The following is a 19,357-nucleotide window of genomic DNA, read 5'->3' on the forward strand; positions in this document are numbered from 1 at the left end:
CAGTCCCAGAACAGCACTGCTAAATTGGAACAAGTAGGCAACAAATGTTCCTTGCTTTTCACCTTGCCAATTGATAAGCAGCGCACATTGGAAGACAGTTGTGAAACATCTAGATAAGCGAATTTCTGTGAGATGTGAACGCCAAGTCCAGGTTTTGACCTTTAACAAGTTAATCGTTTGCTGCCAACTTACAACCTGTTCTGTCAAATGCTGAAGAGGACACACTCACGATTCTTCTTCCTGTCTACTTTCTCACTGAGAGGGCACTGCTGTGGCGACAGATGAAGGTCTTTGGCTGCTGTGTGGTTTTCCTGGTGGGCCTGGAACATGTCATTCATTTGACTTATGAGTTCAAAGCACTATGCTAGCCAAGTAAAGGAGTTAATCATATGTTTCCCATCAGCATATAGAGAAACTCTTAGATTCACGTCTTCTTTAATTTAAAATTTAAAAAAAGGGTAACAACTTTATACTTCTTTGATGAGAGCAACTATTAGTTTGAACCATATGAAAATGCCATTTTTAACAGCTTCTAAGATGGTTCAACCTAAGAATAAATTCTCATAAAAGTGTGTGGTATCTTAATGAACCCTTGCTGTAGGAGCAACAGCACTTCTGAGTACAAGTAATTCCAGAATGGTAAGATCCAAATAAGAGAGAAGCATAGGTCCATGGAATATTCCTGGTTTGACCAATAGTTACTTTATGATTATAGGATATGTTGAATATTTTTATACACAATAATCAACTTTTTATCTGTATTAGGATATGACGTATAATATTTCTACTTCACAAAGATAAACTCTTTTTTTGTAAATAAATGGCTAATGAAATGTGACTAAAAAGAAATGTGCTCTTCACAGCTCATAAACTTATAAAGTTGTTAAACATGGGAAAAAGATATCTGGTTATAAAGTTCTTGTTTTCCATATGGTAATCAGCTAACATTTTATATTGATGCTAAGGGAATAAAATGAGTGTTACTTTAGAATTTGCTCTAACAAAATAGCAGTCTTGACATAGGGACAGAGGAAAAAAATCAAGCAGGCAGAAGGAGAAATTAACTAGAAGGTTCCTCATATCCTGTGTTACCCAGCAGCATATGCAGGCCACCACCCAGCGCTATTGATTCAACAAATGCCATTAAGGGGTTGGGTCCCTAGTGGCTTTGAAATCAGAGAGCCTGGATTTGAGCCCAAGTCTAATTCTCCCACTGGGGCCTTGGGAAAATTACCGAGTCTTTGAAAACCTCACTTTTTAAATCAATACAATGAAAATAATAGCCTTATCTAGGACATAGGCATTTGCCATGATTAAATGAGATAACACATGTAAAGTGCTTAGCTCAGGACCTAAAATTTAGAAAGCACTCCAGATATGTTACACGATTTAGTATTGTTTTGTTCTGAGCATGTGCTGGACATTCAGGATACAATAATGAATAGAAGAGTGTCTCCCCTGGAGTCCTTAGCAGTGGTGCTGAAATTAGGAATTTCACTGCAATAAAATTATAGCCATTTAGTTTTGCCATGTTCATATCCCAAATGATCCTAATAAGACAGCATAAGAGTATCACATTGAGCAAACATCTGGAATAAGTACAATGGAATGATTTGCTAAGTGCTAATGAGCATCACTTTCTTCCTTCACCATGTCTAATACCATCCATAGCATCCATACTGGGAGTCAGCAGTATGGAGGGGAAATGTTGGACTTGGAAGATGTGTGAAGAGTGATATTTCTCTGGTTACCATACACATAGGAAGCATTAGCATATAATCACAATCACCAGATTTGCCTTCTTAATAAGAGAAACATCAAGGTACAACAAGGGGCCACCAAACAATGCATTTGTCTTCTGCGCTACAAGGAAAAATGATCATTGGAAAACAAAACAGCCACAAAAATTGCCCTTTCCAGTATTTGCCAGGCAAAACTTTTGAGTGTGAGACACTATTACAGTACCTGCCTCTGGGCCTGTTAAAAGAATAAATAAGTTGAAAATCCATGAAGAAGAATAATTACGAATGCTTACAGAATTCTTCCAGTGTACTGGGCTGTTTTAGGCATTGTACTTACTTAGAAACTTATTCTCATCCCCATTTTACAGGCACTGAGGTGCAGATAAGCATGGACAGTAACTGGTCTCAAGTCCTATGCCTAGTAGGCATCAAAGCCACTGCTGAGCTAGGCAATATGTCTCCAAAGCCTGTAGTTATAACCACTCTTCTAAAGAACCTAAGTATCTGGGAGAGTAACTACACAGGGCAAATGCTATGTCAGCAGTTTTTGTGCATTGGTACAGATGAATCAGACTTTATAGAAGTGTTTGAATTCAATGTTTGAAACTAGTCTCAGCGGGCAGGTTGGCAGTATCATTTGGACTTGGGTGACTTGGTAGGTGACATTAGAACATAATTTGTGCTAGTGCTCCAAAGTCAAAGCGGTACCAATTCTTTCTGAGAACCCTACAATTTTCTCTCTGGTCTGTTATTAAGGATGGCAATTCTGTGACTTTCTGGAAAGACATTTGTACCATCCTCACTCTCTCTTCTTCCCTGGTACATCCCGTAATTCTCATCATCTTTTTGCTAAACTCATAAAAAGTAGACATGCAAGCTTTTATAACACATTTGTTTTCTTTAATGTTTCCTAGATTTAAACATGACACAATCCTGAACAACTCAGGCCTTGCAGTACATATTTTCGAATGAGTATGATGTTGTCTAATGAAAAGATTCAATGATTCCTTCTGTACAGCAAAGCCACCCTAGGGGCTTACTTTCCACCATGCCTTCCACTTCTACCCATCCCTCCTGTCACCCTTTACCACTTTCCTCAGCACTCCGAGCAAACAGTGGGCCTCAGGTCCTTGCCTTCTTGATCCTTAGAGACTTTTTAAACGTCTCTTCTCCCTCGGCATCTCCAGTGTCTTTTCCCTGCCTGCTTCTGTCCCGTCCTTAAGCATGCACAAGGTGTACCTATATTAAAAACATTTAACTGACCCTGCTGCCTCCTCAAGCCATCTCCTATTTCTCTTCCTGTATTTATTAGCAAATGTTTAAATAATACGGGCTACATCTGTGGCCTTCATTTTCTCACCATCGCTCTTTCCACCTCTTGATCACCTTCCTTCTTACACCACATTCATTTCTCCCTCTTTATTGTCTTTAATGCTTATTTTCTACACCATATATTTTTCACATTAATCAAACAATTTTATATCATTTAAATATTTAATCTAGACAGTCTCGTCTTGGCTATAAGTAAGCTGAAAGGAGGAATTTATTTTATGTTTACTAAACAGCTGCTAGCACGGTACTATTCTGATAGGAGGTATGCATGATCTAGTACTGGATGACTTGTCTTCGCATTTATGAATGTACGTATGTTAATCAGAATTAAAGCAACATAAAAAAACGTTCATCAAAAAGGTTTTCTCAGGAGCACTAAGAAAATCCCTTTAATTCATCAAATACTTATCAGGCTGTACTAGGTTGAAGACTGTCCCTTCCCAAAATCATGGCCCGCTAGAATGTGACCTTATTTGGAAATAGGTCTTTGCAGATGTAGTTAGTTAAGATGAGGTCACACTGGAGTAGGGTGGGCCCGAAGTCCAACGACTGGGGTCCTTATAAGAAGGCCGTGTGAAGACATGCTTTTGCTGACTTGGAAGATGGAGAGGGCCATATGGAGACACAGAGGGAAGAAAGCCAGGTGAAGATGGAAGCAAAATTGGAGCCATATAGCTGCAAGCCAAGGATCACCAAGGATTGCCATTAATTACCAGAAGCTAGGAAGAAGCAAGGAAGGATCCTTCCCTGAAGCCTTCAGAAGAAGCATGGCCCTGTTGACACTTTGATTTTGGACTTCTAGCCTCCATAACTGTGAGAGAATAAATTTTTGTTGTTTCAAGCCATAAAGTTTGTGGTAATTTGTTGCAGCTGCCCTAGAAAACTAATATGAGCACCCGTGGTTTTCTTCAAGGTTCTGGGCACTAGAAATAAGAATGAGCAAAGCATGAAAAACTTCTGCCCTCAGAAAGCTTACACTCTAAAGGGAGGAGACATAGAAACAAGTAGTAAGTAAATAATGCCATACGTTAGGTGGTAAATGCCACAGAGAAAATAAAGCAGGGAAGGGGGATAAGATTGTCAGGTCTGGGGACACTGCTGTGTTCAACAGCTAGGTGGTGGAAGGTCCCACAGAAAAGGTGGTATTTTAACAGAGACCTGAAGGAGTGAGGAGGTGAACAACAGACAGCCCCAGGGAAGAGGAATCCTGGAAGAAAGAGCAGCAAGTATAAAATGTCTGAGGCAGGATGAATGAGCGAAGGGGAGAGAGTAGGGGAGCAACTCAGAGGTGAGATGGTGGGGCTCAGATCACATGGGCCTCATCGATCATTGTGAGGACTCTGAGAGAGACGGGAAGACTTTAAATGGTTCTGAGCAGAGGAGGATGTGGTCTGACTTATATTTAAAAATGATCGTTGTATTCGTTTTCTATTGCTACATAACAAATGACCACAAATGTGGTGGCTGAATACAACATATATATCAGCTCAGAGTTCTGCAGGTTGGAAGTCCTGCCTGGCATAGCTGGGTTCCCTGCTCAGTGTCACAGGGCTGAAATCAAGGTGTTGGCTGGGCTGAGTTCTCATCTGAAGGCTCTGGGGAAAAAGCTGCTTCCAAGTTCACGCAAGTTGCTGGCAGAATGAAGTTCCACATGGTTGTAGGACTGAGGGCCCTATTTCCTTGCTGGCTGCCAGCCAGGGGCTTCTCTCACCTCCTAGACACTGCCCACATTCTTTGCCATATGGTCCCCTCCACCTCCCAGGTCAGCAGTGATATGTCAAATCCTTTTTTGTGCCTCAAATCTCTGACTACCTCTCCTGTGAGCAGTTAGATAAACTCTGCTTTTAAATGGCTCAGGCTCACCCAGGTACTCTCTGTTTCTTTAAAGGGGACTGTGCCATAGAATATATATATATATAATCATCAGAATTAAATCCATCATACTCTCAATCTCAAAGGTTAGGAAGAAATATGGGGGAAGGGAGGAAATTCTGGGAGTTATTTTAGAATTCTGTTTACCATGATCACCTTATCTGCTTTGTTGAGAATACACTATAGAGAGATGAGATTAGGGAGATTTTTGCAATAATTCTAGTTAAAGGTGATGGTGTCTTAGACCAGTTGGTAGCAGTGGAGGTGGTGAGATATAGTAGAATTTTGAAAGAACATGAAAGTAGAAGTGATAGGATTTGCTCACTAATTGGATGTTGAGTGTGAATAAAAGAGGAGAGTTAAAGAGAACTGTATGGATTTTGGCTTCTGCAACTAAAAAAATGGAATTGCTATTTTCTGAGAAAAGATGTACTAAGGGAGGAATAGGCTTGGGGGGATACAGAGTTTTGGGATATGTTACTTGAGAGGCCAAAAAAATTCAAATGGAGTTGTCCACTTAGTTGCGTTTCCACATTCAGGGTTCAGGAGAGGGCTCTGAAGATATAAATTTAGGTGTTGTCAGGTTATAGTTGGTGATTACAGCCATGAGAGTGGATGAGATCACCTAGTGGAGATGGAAGAGGTTCCAGTATAGAGCCTGGAGTAGCTCAAGCTTAGAAGTCAGACACAAGGAGGAACTCCTAAAGAGAATGAAAGGGAGCACGTTGTGAGGTGGAAGGGAGACTAGGAGAGAGGGCACACCTAGAGAGAGGTGGAGAAGCAGGATGATCAACTGACAGGTCATGTGAGACTCAGAGGAAAAACAGCTCTGGATTTAGCAACACACAGGTTAGGGATCTTAATGAGAACAGAGATGTTTTAGTGGCCCGCTGAAGATAAGCCTTAACCCAGTGAGTTTAAGAGGAAGCCAGGACAGGAATTGCAGACAGTGATAATAGAAAATTATTTGAGGAATTTTGTGGTAAAGACAATAGGGAAAGCAACTGGGAGATTGGCAGGGATGTGGGGTCCAGAGAGAACCTTCTTTCCTTCCTTCCTTCTTTCCTTCTTCCCTCCCTCCCTCCCTCCCTCCCTCCCTCCCTCCCTTCCTTCCCTTTCTCCCTGCCTCCCTCTCTCCCTTCCTCATTTCCTTCTGATGTGAGGCATTACAGCACATTTATATACAGAGAGGAAAAATGATGATGCAGCAGGCAGGGAAAATAGCTGGAGCCATGTCTTTGAGTAAGTAAAAGTCAGGGCACAAAGGAGGCATGGCCTTGGGCAAGTGCTGGGAGAATGCATCCATTGCCTTGGGAGAGGCAGTGCCGGTGAGTATGCAGGGGCAGACAGGCTGGAGGGAATTGAGTATATTCTGTTGGGACGGCTTTCATTTTCTCATGAAAATAGGAAGCAAAGTCAACAGCTGGGAAAGAGCATGGGGAGGGGGTGTTTATCCCCTTGATAAGAGAATCCACCAGGGGAATGGACAAGTGAGCGGGTGGAAAATATAGGAGGATTGCCAGGCCACTTAATGTTGGGTTACAGATTTCATTTTCATGCAGATTAATTCCCCCTCCCTCCAGGAATTTTACAATAAAGATTTGAGTCACCAATTAGATTATTTTTGCCTGTCAGATTGAACAGGTAATAGCTTCTAAACATTGTGAGGTTATTTTGTTTGTTTTTATTTTACTTATTTTATTTTGTTTAGTTGCCATTAATTATTTCAAGTCCTACTTCCCTGGGTCAACTTTTGCAGATCTAGTTTTTACCAAGTATTTTTAAACTTTGCTCATTTTATTTTATTTTGACTGTTTCTGCCACGTTTTCTCGTTATGAATTGGATAAGATATGATGGTTTACATATGCTTTTTGTGAGAAAATGGAGAGTAGTTCCCCTTAAATGTTCCTGACCCATTCTATTGCCTCAGATTTGTATTTTAAATGTTGTAAAGTCAATTCTTCCCTATTGGTCATTACTTTGGATGATAAGAGAAAGCAAGTGCTGGGCTCAAAATGCCCCCAGGATCAGAAAGGCAGCATCAAAACACCCTGCTTTGCAATAAACTCAGGCGATTAGAAAAGAAAGTGAGAAGAGGGGAAGGAGAGTTCTATGGTCAGATTCTTTGGAGATAGGAGATGGTTTTACATCTATTTTCTTTCATTAGTAAATGAAATCTTTCAAGTGTATTGAAAAGAGAGCAATAATAAAACATATGCTTGTATAGACCCCTTCCCCCATCTCTTTCTTTTAGAATTCTCAATTCAACTTAGGTAATGAACCTTTCTCTTCCACCTTTTTCTTCCTTGTGCTAAGGAAGGAGGTTCCGGTTTGTCCCAGAAAGGTGTGTCATTGATTAATCCAGCCCCAACTAGGTACTACATTCCCCTTGCCAGTGGTCAGTTTAGAAGTGGACAAGTTACACAAATTTGGTCAATAAGACCTGAGGGAAAGTCTGCCTTGGGCTGAAGGACTTCTATAACTGGTTTTCCTGCACGATAGAACAGATTATGAATGAGGAACAGCATCCCCTTCTGCTTTGTGAAAGAGCTGGGTGAGCAAATGATGTGTTGCTGGAACAACCACGCTTGACTGTGAGAGGACAAGATTGAGAACCAAGGCCAACAACAGTCTGAATGAAAATGGCAGAGCTGAATGACAGAAAGAACCCGGGTCCTTGAGGATGTTGTTGAATCACTGTGTTAACTGCCTTCCTTCTGTACCTCCAATTATAGAAAATGTTAATAATAAGAAATACAATAAGAAAACGCCATAGCTTAAACAACTTTTGCTCAGATTTTCTGTTAGTTGCAGCCAAAAACATTCTGACACAATCCTCGTACAGAATTGATGGGCTGTGAATTGTTGAGGACCATACATGTAGGTGAACTGCATGCCTGGGAGACAGTCTGATGGCTCCAGGATAGGAAGGTGTGTATTCAGGCCCATTAATGATTAACTCTTTATGCTTGGTTGGTTTCTGCGCATACTGCCCTGGACAGCATTTATCATTTGCTGTTTAGTGCTTCCCTAGCACTTTGATCATTTATTAGAAATACTTGTAGCACTTTTTATCATAGTTAATGTTTATGTTGCCCTTAATAACGTGAATTATTTGAGGACAACAGCCATGCCAATCATTTTTATATCTCTAGTGACCAACAAAGTGCCTAGCATGTAGAAAATGCTCAATGAATACTCGCTGACTTGGAGAATTACCTTGACATGTGTGTGCTCGGTACGTGATGCAGAAGACCCTCCTGAGTCCTGCTGTGGAAAAAGGAAGCAGATTCAGTAGGACAAGGGAGTTAAGTCAGAGAAACCACTGCAGATTAGCTCTTGTGGGAAGGGTATAGTCAGGAGGGCAAGAGAAAATTCTCCAGTTTGACTATCCAGCAAGCTGTTTAGGGAATCACCTTGCCTCTGCTCTTCCTCACTCTTCATGTTTGTATACATTAAGACTTACATACAAAATACATCCTCCTTTTTTGTTTTCTTCCTATATCTCTAATGCTACCAACCCCTCCAATCTACCATGGTCTCTTACCTGGAGAAACCACCCCTCACCCCACCCTCCATTATTTACACAGGAGTCAGAGACTTAGTGTAGAAATAGAAATAAGATCATGCCATGCCCATGCTTAAAATAAAGTGGAACTTCTTTCTGTGTCCCTCCATCTTCTCTATCACACTATTTTAGTCCTAGCGTATATTACCGTCTGATATTACTCATGTGTTTGCCTACTACCTACCGGCCCATGGATTGTAAAGGTCCGTGGTAGCAGGCTCATCTATACTGTTTACAACCAGATTCCTGTACCTGCATTAATACCGGCCATGAAGGAAACATTCAATATATGTTGGGGAATTAACAAATATGACACCTGGCCACTATAGGGTCTTAACCCTAAAGAAGTTTTAAATGCAATAAAAGAATAAGGAAAATCACAGGGAAATAGGAGCAATCCACTAAACTGATGGACCTGAGCTTGAGAGCATGGGGCTTTAAAATAACCAAGGAAAATAAGAAGAGGAGGTCTCAACCCTACAGAGATGATGTTAGGTGACGGGCCACCCAGCCAGTTTTGGGGCACCAAGTGTGAGGTCAAGGAAGGAATGGGTAGTTTCCCCCTGATACTCACCCCACCTACTCTCTCATCCTCCATTATACATCCTGAGCCACAACAGCCCTCAGGATGCCAGGAGTAAAGTTCCTGCTGGCTTTGGCTCTGCCTTAAAGTCCTCTGCTTCTTGGGCTTTAGATGCTGAATTATGTGACCTGAGCTCATGGGCCTACTTACTTCCTCAGTGAATCAAATAATGGCAAAATGTGTACATTGTGCGTATACTTAACTAAAGCAAGTGGTATATCATTAAGTTAAAAAAACAAACAAACAAAAAACTTCCCAGGGGGAGAGATCCAAGATGGCAGAATAGATCAACACTGTGCTTGCCTCGTCCTGTGAACACATCAAAATTACAACTAAATTATAGAACAATCAATCAACCTGGAAAACCATCTGAAGTCTAACTGAACAGAAGTTTTGTAACTTAGTATATAAAGAAGAAGCCACATTGAGATGGTAGAGGGGAAGAACGCAAAACAGGTTGGTCCCACACCCATGTGTGGCAGTGGAAAATTGGGAGAGATATCTTGGCCACAGAGGTTCTTATGGAGGGATGAGGGACCCCAGCCTCACACCAGGCTTCCCAGGAAGAGGAGCCCCCACAACATCTGGCTGTGCAAAACCGTGGGATTCCCACCAGCCAGGTGGGACAGAAGCTTGCGGGAAAACCAGACATCCTCTAAAGGGCCCACACAGGCACTCACCCTGGACTCTGGTGAAAGGACAGTGACATTGGAGGTCATCAGATACAATAGGGGGGAGACTGAGTTGTGTAACTTCGGGGTGAGAACTGGAGGGACAGTAGCTATTTTCCATGTGTAGGGCCCTTCTCCCATGCAGCTGGCTGGTAGGTGCCATCTTTCCTGTGTTGAGCCATCCCCCCACAGGCCAAATCTGAATCTGATTGATCTGGTGAGCTCCAATAGCTCCACCCTGGTGACTCACTGAGGCCCTACCACACTCAGCTTCATGCTGCAGGAGGTTTTATCAGTGGCTCAACCTTAAGGGCACCAGCAGAAGGCAGCAGTCCTCAGAGTGTCCTGGCTTTTTGCAGAGCTATCCCAGATCTGATGCCAGCCATCCTCAGTTCACAGTGAAGCCTCTCCCATGTGCCTTTAGATACAGCACAGGCAGCAACCAACCATGGATTGCTTTGTAGCTCCTACCAGGTAGTCCCTGGCTGGTCACAGGCAGTGGGTGACCTGAGCCTGCAATGGAGACCCTCCCAAGAGGCCCCAGATCCAATATACTTGGAGGTTGGCTTCAGACCACAGCAGAGCACTACACAATTAGCCCACAAGTGGCACACCCAAAGGATGGTCTCAGCAGGCACCAGAGCCTGTGGACATAGCCAAATCCCATAGCCAGTCAGCCTGAGGGTCAATACCATACCACCACCTACTGAAGTGCCAACAATCAAGCCTCAACTACAACTGGAGGGCACACACAACACACATAAGGGGCACTCTCAGAGCACCTGGCTCAGGTGACCAGAGAGACTGTGCCAGTGGGCCCCACAGGGTACCTACTACATAAGGCCACCGTCAAGACTGGGAGATGTAGCATAGCTACCTAATACATAAAAACAAACACAGAGAGGCAGCCAAGATATGGAAATATAGAAATATGAAAAACAGAAAATGAAAGAACAGGAGAAAACTCCAGAAAAAGAACTAAAGGAATGGAAGCAAGAAACCTACCAGATACAGAGTTCAAAACAATGGTTATAAGGATGCTCAAGGAAATTAGTGAGAAATTCAACAGAGAGATAGCAAGCATAAAGAGACCAACAACAACAAAAAATGTAAAAACCATAAAAAAGAACCAATCAGAAGTGAAGAATACAATAACTGAAGTGAAGAATGCACTAGAAGGAATCACCAGCAGACTAGATGAAGCAGAGGATCAAATCAGTGATTTGAAAGACTAGGTAGTAGAAAACACCCAATTGGAACAGCAAAACAAAACACTCAAACAAAAAAAGAATCCAAAAAAATGACGATAGTTTAAGAGACTTCTGGGATAACATCAAGTGCAATAACCTTTGCATTATAAGGGTACCAGAAGGAGAAGAGAGAAAACAAGGGAGTGAGAACCTATTTGAAGAAATGATGACTGAAAACACTCCTAACTTGCCCAAAGAAATAGACACACAAGTCCAGGAAGTGCAGAGTCCCAAACAGGATGAACCCAAACAGGCCCACACCAAGACACTTCATAATTAGAATTGCAAATATTAAAGACAAAGAGAGAATCCTAAAAGCAGCAAGAGAAAGGCAACTAGTAACTTATAAGGGAGCTTCCATAAGATTGTCAGGTAATTTCTCCACAGAAACTTTGCAGACCAGAGAGGATTGGCATAAAATAGTCAACATGATGAAAAGCAAGGACTTACAACCAAGATTACTCTATCCAGCAAGGCTATCATATAAAATCAAAGGACAGATAAAGAGCTTCCTAGACAAGAAAAAGCTAAAGGAGTTCATCAAATGAGTATTACAAGGAATGTTAGAAGGACTTCTTTAAGATGAAAAAAAGAAAGAAGATATTAATAATAACATGGCAATAACTATATATCTATCAACATTTGCTTTCAATGTAAATGGATTAAATCAAAAGATAGGATGGCTGAATGGATAAGAAAACAAAACCTTTACATATCCTGCCTACAAGAGATTCACTTCAGATTGACAGACACACAGAAACAGAAAGTAAAAGGATGGAAACGTTGTTTCATGAGAATGGAAACAAGCAAACAAACAAAAGTTGGGGTAGTAATACTTGTACCAAACAAAATAGACTTGAAAACAAAGGCTATACCAAGAGACAAAGAAGGGCTCAGTAATGGTATTTCTTGGTATTTATCTGAAGAAACCCAAAACGCGATTTTGAGAGGATATGTGCATCCATATGTTAATTGCAGCTTCATTTACAATGGCCACGATGTGGAGGAAGCCTGTGGATAAAGAGGAGGTGGTACATATATGCAATGGAATATTGCTCGGCCATGGAAGGGAATGGATTCTTGCCATCTGTGGTAGCATGGATGGACCTGGAAGGTATTGTGCTGAGTGGAGAATGTCAGACAGAGAAAGACAGATGCAATGTGATTTCACTTATATGTGGAATCTAAAGAACAAAATAAATAAAAAAAAAACAACAGAAACAAATTTATAGATACAGAAAACATTTTGATGGTTGCCAGATGGGAGGGGGGTTGGGAATGGGTGAAAAGGGCAAAGGGATTAAGAAGTACAAATTGGTTGTTACAAAGTAGTCATGAGGATGTAGGGTATAGCATAAGGATTATAGTCAATTATATTTTAATAATTATGTATGGTGTCAGACGGGTACTCGATTTGGGGTAATAGATGGGAGGGGCATTGGGAGACAGGGTGAAAATGTGAAGGGATTAAGAAGTACAAACTGGTAATTACAAATAATCATGGGTCTAGAAGCTGAAGCACAGGGAATATAGTCAATGATGTGGTAACAACTATGTATAGTGACAAGTGCGTACTAGATTAGACAGGGGATCACTTCTTAAATTATACAAATGTCTAACCAATATGCTGTATACATGAAATTAATATAAAATAATATTGAATGTCAAAAAGAAACTTCATAGGAAGTTATAATTTTGAATTACAATATAAAAGTGCAAATACAGTACTTGGCAAAAATAAAAAAGCTAACTCAGATGTTCAAAGTTTGTGGTTTCAGTTTCCTCTCAGATTGGGAGACACACCCTCTTTTGGAGGTCATAATGGAGCTGTGATGACTACAGGTACAAATATTTACACGATACTGGTTTACAACAATGAAAGGGTTAGCATCAAGCTGTAAAACAATAATTAATCATTAACTTAGAAAAACTCTCACCAAAGCAGTTCTTTAAACAGTTATTTATGGGAACCAGCTGACTCGGGGAAGGCTCAAAGTCAAGACTTGGATAACTTCTAGTACTGACTCGCAAAGCCCTAAACATCTCTGCTTCTATTTCTTTACCATAAAGAGTAAAGATATTAATGCCTCTCTCTGACATGTATTGTTCCATGGAGCACAAATGAAATAATACAACATGCATTAGAAACAAAGCCCAAGTGTAACTCAGGGCAAGTAGTAAATCTGGACCTACTACTACTACTAAAAATAATAAACAAGAGCAGTCAAAAGTGTAGGATCTCAGTCCTGGGCTAGAAGGTGTTGCCTATCCCAAGCTGTATATAAGAAAGGAAGTGACAGCAGCATGTGCTTCTCCTCAGAACAGGTAGCATCCAGAGATTAGCCGTCGTGAAACTACAGGTATATAAATGGGAAGTTGTAACATTTTTGCTAATAAGGTCTCATTAATTTTATACTTGATTACAAACTAACAGAATGATTTGGGTTTAAGCATACCAGCTCTAGAGTCACGTTGCCTAATCCCAACTCTGTGGAACTTTGAGCAAGTTCCTTAACTGTTTTGGTAGCCAGCCTCAAAAGATGGCCCTCAATGATCGCCACACTAGTGTTCATGCCCTTGTGTAATGCCCTCTCACACTGTATCAGGATTGCTTTGTGTGACCAATAGAATATAGCAGAAGTGATGGTTGTATTCCATTGATCACACTTTTGAGGTCAGGTCATAAAAGGCACTGCAGCTTGCGGCATGGTTGTTCTCTTGGATCCTTCATTGTACGGGAAGCCAGTAGCTCTGGCACTCTATGGAAAGGCCCACATGGTAGGGACTTGAGGCCTCTAACTAACCGCCATGTGAGAGAGCTTAGAAGTGGATCCTCCAGCCCCCAGTTTTCAGATTGATATCTTGACTGCAACTTCATGAGAGACCTTGAGCCAAAGCCACACAGCTAAGCCACCGCAAAATTCCTGACCCACAGAAACTGTGACATAATAAAGGTTTGTTGTTTTAAGTTTTACAGTAACTCGTTGTGCAGTAACCAGTAACCAAAACACCTTCTCAAAGTTTCTGTAAATTGTCTGTAAAAATGGAGATGATAATGGTGCCTTTCTCAAAGGGTTGTCGTGAGGATCAAATGAGAAGTATATTGAAAGCCCTCAACCCCACACGTGGCACGGAATGAGGACATGTTAGCTGTTGTTTACACCTTTGCATACTTCTGCTCCACAAGCAAGGTGGTCCTGCATGCATTTATAGTCACAGTCCCCCGGCCGGCCTCGGCACTTTGGTAAGTCATAACATTTCATTTATACAGATCCTGCACTAGTCAGTCCCTTTACTTCATCTTTCTTGAACCATCAGTTGGGCAGTCTTCCCTTTTTCTCTCTGGTTGCTTTTGGGATGGGAGGCAAGATGTCTAAAGAGAGAACAATTTAAGGCCCCTGCTACGGCTAGGGAACCAAAAGCCAAAATAGTTGGCCTAAAAAAGACCAACCCACTGACCTCATGAGCACTTGACAAAGGTTGACAATAGTTAACTGAGCTAGCTGGAGTCAATTCGAGCTTTTACAGAGCTCACTGTTTAGAAATTGTCCTCTGAAATATACAAAGCTTTCATTCAGGTTCATTTCTGTGCTTTTAAACCTGGAATAGATCCTGGACTTCCTCAGGCAAACTTCATAGATGTTATCTTTTCTTTCTCTGATTATTCCTGTCTCCTTCACATTTGGGTTTTCTTTTATTACTGATGGATGGGTGAGCAGTCAAATTTCCTATGCACTGAAAGAAGGTATTGAAATTTTACTGCTAAAGCAATGAAAAGAACAAAACAAACAGATAGCTTTCTATCCCATAATAAAACTCAATAATAAAACTACTTGACAAATAATGAAATGTCATAATAAGACTGTTTGATAAATATTTTTAAAAACTCAGCCTATAATATAATGTAAAGGGAAAAAGAAGGGGATCATAAATACTGAGGATTTATTGCTAAGCCATGAGGATTACTGTAATTCCATTATGAGTAAAGTATTTTTATATATTTTATTGCTGATTCTCTGGAAAACTGAATGTTTAAATATGCAATATCCTTTTTTTAATAGGATATTTGAGGAATTTAAAACAAAATACAATTCTTTATTACATATACAGAAGGAAGTGAACTTTTAATTTTGGTTGGTGAAATGCATAATTTCTGATCTCAGGGATTTTTTATTCTAAAAAAATGTGAGACTTGTATTAAGCAGGTCTCTCTCTCTCTCTTTCTCTCTCTCTCTCTCTCTCTCTCATACTACACCCCCCTCCTCTCTGGGTGTGTATAGTTCTGCTGAAGTCATTGCTTCATATGAAAACACTTAACCTTCTCTTAGAAGGTTCATCCCTCTCTCAGGGGATGAACGTGGGTTTGCTCATTTCTTTCTCTTTGCTTTTGGCTGTTTATTTCTTTGCTTTCCACATAGTCTAGGACTTTTTCTTTCTATCAAAATCTTCCTTCCTTCCTTTTCTTTTCTTTTTTTCTTTCTTCTCATTTGTATCTCCTCTCTCCCAACTCCCTTCCTCACTTCCTTCAGACATTTGTTCGACTTTAAATCTATATTAACAATATGAGAACAGTTCTTGGGTAATGACTCTGGATTCTTTGTAAGAATGCTGTCCCTTATAGTGGCATAGCCCAGGAATGGTATCGCTGATTTCATGAAAATGTTGCATTCCTGAGCTTTCATCTCTCTCCCTTATAACAAGGCAGGAGTTGAAACAAGATGATTTCCATTTTCTCCTCAAATATACATACTGTACATGCCAATTAAGAAATATGAGGAGACAAATAACTTGAGTGGTGGTATAAAGAAAGCACACAATGAAACCACATCTCCACCCAGTAGCCCAAGAGATATCCTTAGCCACAGTCCTCTCACTTTCTATGTGTCCAGAGATCAAAGTCTAATTGTTCACCTTTCTGAGTAATTCTGCAGCTTCCATTCTGGTCTGCACCATCATTCTCCCAGGACACTTCCCTTGCTCCCCCTCCAGACTTGCCCCACTTCAACCCACCTCCTCACTGTCATGCCCAATAGTTCAGACATGCCCAGAATTCTCCAGCAGTTCCCTGTCACCTACAGGTTAAAATCAAAGTCCTTTTCCTGCTGCCCACCCTCCTCTCTTGCTAAGAGTTCTTTTATAACCCCAGATTAGAGGACGTGATCTTGTATCTCTGTGTTGACACACAAGGTATTCACCTTTTTTTCCAGTAAACTCTTATCTCCAGAAACTGGTGCTAACTATTCAAGCCTTCCTGCAAAAGAAACCTCTTATAAGAGTTCTTTCTGTACTTTCCCAGAAGCGATCCTTCCAAATCCCAGTGAAGTTTGCTCAAGAACTTGAAATGATCTTGTTGACTCACAATCATAGTTAGGTGGAAACACATGAATCTTTTGGGAAGTCCCCATCAAGAAGGCACCCTTGAAATACTTTTTCAAATTTCATTTGGAGAAGATTAAGTGCTCTTTAAGGAAAATGATAAGACAGCCCCTCCCCAGGCTTCATGCATCACCCAACAAAACAAAACAAAACAAAACAAAACAAAACAAAACAAAACCCCTGTAGTTAATGTGACCAAACCCTATGGAAGGCAGTTGCATGACCCAAGCCCCTAGGCTATTTCACTGCCCATCACAAGTGGCTTATTAAAGTACAGTGTTCCTTCCAACGTTCCTTAAGGGAAGTTCTGATAATTATGGTTTTACCCATCATCCTTCCAGTGATGTTGTGATGCCTCAGTGATGCTTTGGAGAAAAAGCAGGCTATTCTGGTTACTTTGACTTGCTTGCATATCTGTTTTCCACTAGACTACTACAAACTTCTTGCAGTCAGAAATCTTTATATTTATAAAATTTGATCTTTGTCTTTGCAGCAAACTAGCACCATACCTGGAACATGATGTAAGCCACATAAATATTTATTGATTGTATGGATGCCCCATCCTTTGGCTTTGTGTGTATTGTTGTTTAAATATACAAAGTATCATTTTATGAAAATAGTTACATTTTAACAGTTCACAGCCAAGGGTCAAATATAAGTGGACTGATGCCTGCTGTTTAACAGTCTAAAATGGTGGTAATCATTGCTTTAAGTAACTGAAAGTCATTATCAGTAGGTCAACAAACTCGGTTTTTAACCTTTGGCACCTTTTTTTGCCTTGGCCCTGAAATTGCTAGGCAAGCATGGTTTTGATAGCTCTATAAACTAATTCTGAACTGTCACCTGGACATCTGGATAAGATGACATCGGTATATAGGCACTGTCTGCACACTTCCTGGTTGACTAGACCATCCAGAGAGGATGCTTCAGTTAGCTGTCCCGAATGTGTAATACTGAAATGAACGTAATATTTAAAAGGAAAATTGGGCCAGAGGAGACTTAAACTAGTTATTCTCACTTGCTTGCACCCAATAGTGTGTATTCCATCATCTGAATGTTTTATGTTAAGTGCTGGGGCTAAACTGGAACAGTTGACCAAGCTACAAGAACTGAAGTGACTTTAAATGAAAGAATCCACCAAATATCACTGATTCTACCCCCTCTGAATATTATCATGCAGTACACCAGTTTTATGATTTAACTCTGAAATACTATAGTTATATTCCTGCACCCGGACTCTCCAACCGATAGGTTGCCATCATCCCTGAAGGGAAACTACCTGGGTGCCCTGTGAACTGTCTTTTCTCAAAACTGCATTTCGGGGCTTACTTTCTTGTTTTTCCCCTCCCATTATGACATCCTTCACTACTGCTTCGGATCTTTAAACACGCGTCTTTTCCTTTGAAGGTCATAAGCATGAACGCTTTTTAAAATTTAATTTAAATCTAAAACATATTAAATTTAATAAAAGGAAACCCTAAGACTTCCCCCATATTTAAGGAAGTACCTATCTGTCCCGCATAAAACGTGGCGGCATCAAGGTTCTCACAGCCGGAACACTGGAGACTGCGAAGTGAATGTAACTGCTGCATGAGAAGCAGCAGCGCCTGGGAAGCCTCAGCTACCCCCTGGCGCACTGGTCCCAGTCCCCAGCAAAATCGTTTGTTCTCCTCAGTGGGGTAAACCAGAACCAGATCCTGGTCTCCACCTGCCTTATCTTTGTCAAGTGTTTCATACTTACTGTCTTTGTTCAGCAGAACCACGGGCACCGTGATGATGGTGACGAGAGCAGCAGTTCCCAGCAGTCCCAGGAGAACCTTCCACTGTGTCTGCAAGCCGGTCAGATCATGTCCAGTTAGAGGGAGCCCTTTGGCCCCAGTCTGGGCAAAAGGGTCGGGGCCTGGGCTCCACCTGAGGCAGCGGGATTTGCCGATGGGCGCGCATTGGAAGAGGGGTACGGTGAGCTGGGAGGGTTTGGAGTGAGCCAGTCCGAGGTTTCAAGAGCGGTTGCTCTTGAACTTGTGGCATCTGAGCACATTACAGTTTGCTTCTCTTCGCCTACACGTCAAAAGCCGTGAGGGTTCGGGGCGTGCGTTTTATGGGTGGCTCTCTGGGTTCTCCAAGGCTCAGCGCCTGGGTTCTAGCAGAAACGCCACAAAACGCCACAGGTCTAACAGAGAGGCTAGAGCTCTGGGATGTCCCTTCACCTGTCAGAGGGAGGTCCTGGAGCTTCCACCTAATGAAAGCCCCTGGTACCGTTCCGTGGACTTTTGGGGACAATTTGGGGAGAGTATGGGAGAGGCACCTATAATTCGACCCTGAGGCTGGGAAAGCGGGAGGGGCGCTACTCACTCACCTTCATCGTGGGCTTCTCCTCGGAACTGAGCGTTCGGAGCGGGAGGGCAGGCAGAAGTCAGACGAGCCGCGGAGACGCGCGTCCTGCTCCACCGCCGCGGAGTCACTCAGCACTTCCAAGATTCGGCCCCGAGTTAAACATTAGTGAGCGCCCAGCCCGCTCGGTATAAAGGGCCCCGGTGCAGGCTGTGGGAGAAGGCGCGCAGGCTCCGGACACTGGCATCCCTGCCGGGGGGCGCCCGAGAGGCACTTCCCCCGGGTTGTGCGGGGCGCTGGGCGACAGCCGAGGCACGCAGGGTGCGGGGGGGCCCGGGGATGCGCGAGAGTGGTTGTGAGAGTCCCAGCAGGAGTGAGCCAGTCTCTGCATTCGATGGGGACACCCGAGGTCTTTTTAGCTGAAAAGAGTTTTGGAGCTCAGCTCCTGAAACCTCGCGTGGACAGGCTAGGGAACCCGGCCCAGAGAGGGCATGGAGCTCTGCAAACTCACACAGCTCACTACTGACAATTGGAACTAAAATATCTGGAAGACAAAGAGACAGAGAAAAAGTGATTGCTCACTTGTGAATGAAACTTAGAGGCTAAGTATCTGGACAACCCTGCCCCCCCC

The 19,357-nt window shown here is 42.0% G+C and overlaps 1 protein-coding gene and 1 long non-coding RNA gene across 8 annotated transcripts in view; one reads left to right on the forward strand and one right to left on the reverse strand.

Annotated features, from left to right (window-relative positions):
- Nucleotides 1-19,238, reverse strand: part of DPP4 (dipeptidyl peptidase 4) — an 81,427-nt gene extending 62,189 nt beyond the window's left edge. For 2 of the 4 annotated variants that reach the window (XM_074337130.1, XM_074337128.1), the window contains exons 1-3: nt 18,752-19,238; nt 18,137-18,224; nt 8,167-8,217 (exon numbers count right to left, since the gene is read on the reverse strand). In XM_074337130.1, the coding sequence (XP_074193231.1) occupies nt 8,167-8,217; nt 18,137-18,224; nt 18,752-18,757 (145 nt within the window). In that variant the 5' untranslated portion in view covers nt 18,758-19,238. The remainder of the gene's footprint in view (nt 1-8,166; nt 8,218-18,136; nt 18,225-18,751) is intronic. The other 2 variants (XM_019727294.2, XM_019727293.2) reach the window with 2 other exon arrangements.
- The window catches only part of LOC141572444 (uncharacterized), a 144,482-nt gene continuing 143,209 nt past the window's right edge, over nt 18,085-19,357 (forward strand). For 3 of the 4 annotated variants that reach the window (XR_012497803.1, XR_012497801.1, XR_012497802.1), the window contains exon 1: nt 18,085-18,349. This is a non-coding gene — a long non-coding RNA (uncharacterized LOC141572444). Of the gene's footprint in view, nt 18,350-18,490; nt 18,648-19,357 lie in introns of those variants that run through there. The other variant, XR_012497804.1, reaches the window with a different exon arrangement.

This window comes from Rhinolophus sinicus, linkage group LG01, assembly GCF_036562045.2.
Source record: "Rhinolophus sinicus isolate RSC01 linkage group LG01, ASM3656204v1, whole genome shotgun sequence".
NCBI lineage: Eukaryota > Metazoa > Chordata > Mammalia > Chiroptera > Rhinolophidae > Rhinolophus > Rhinolophus sinicus.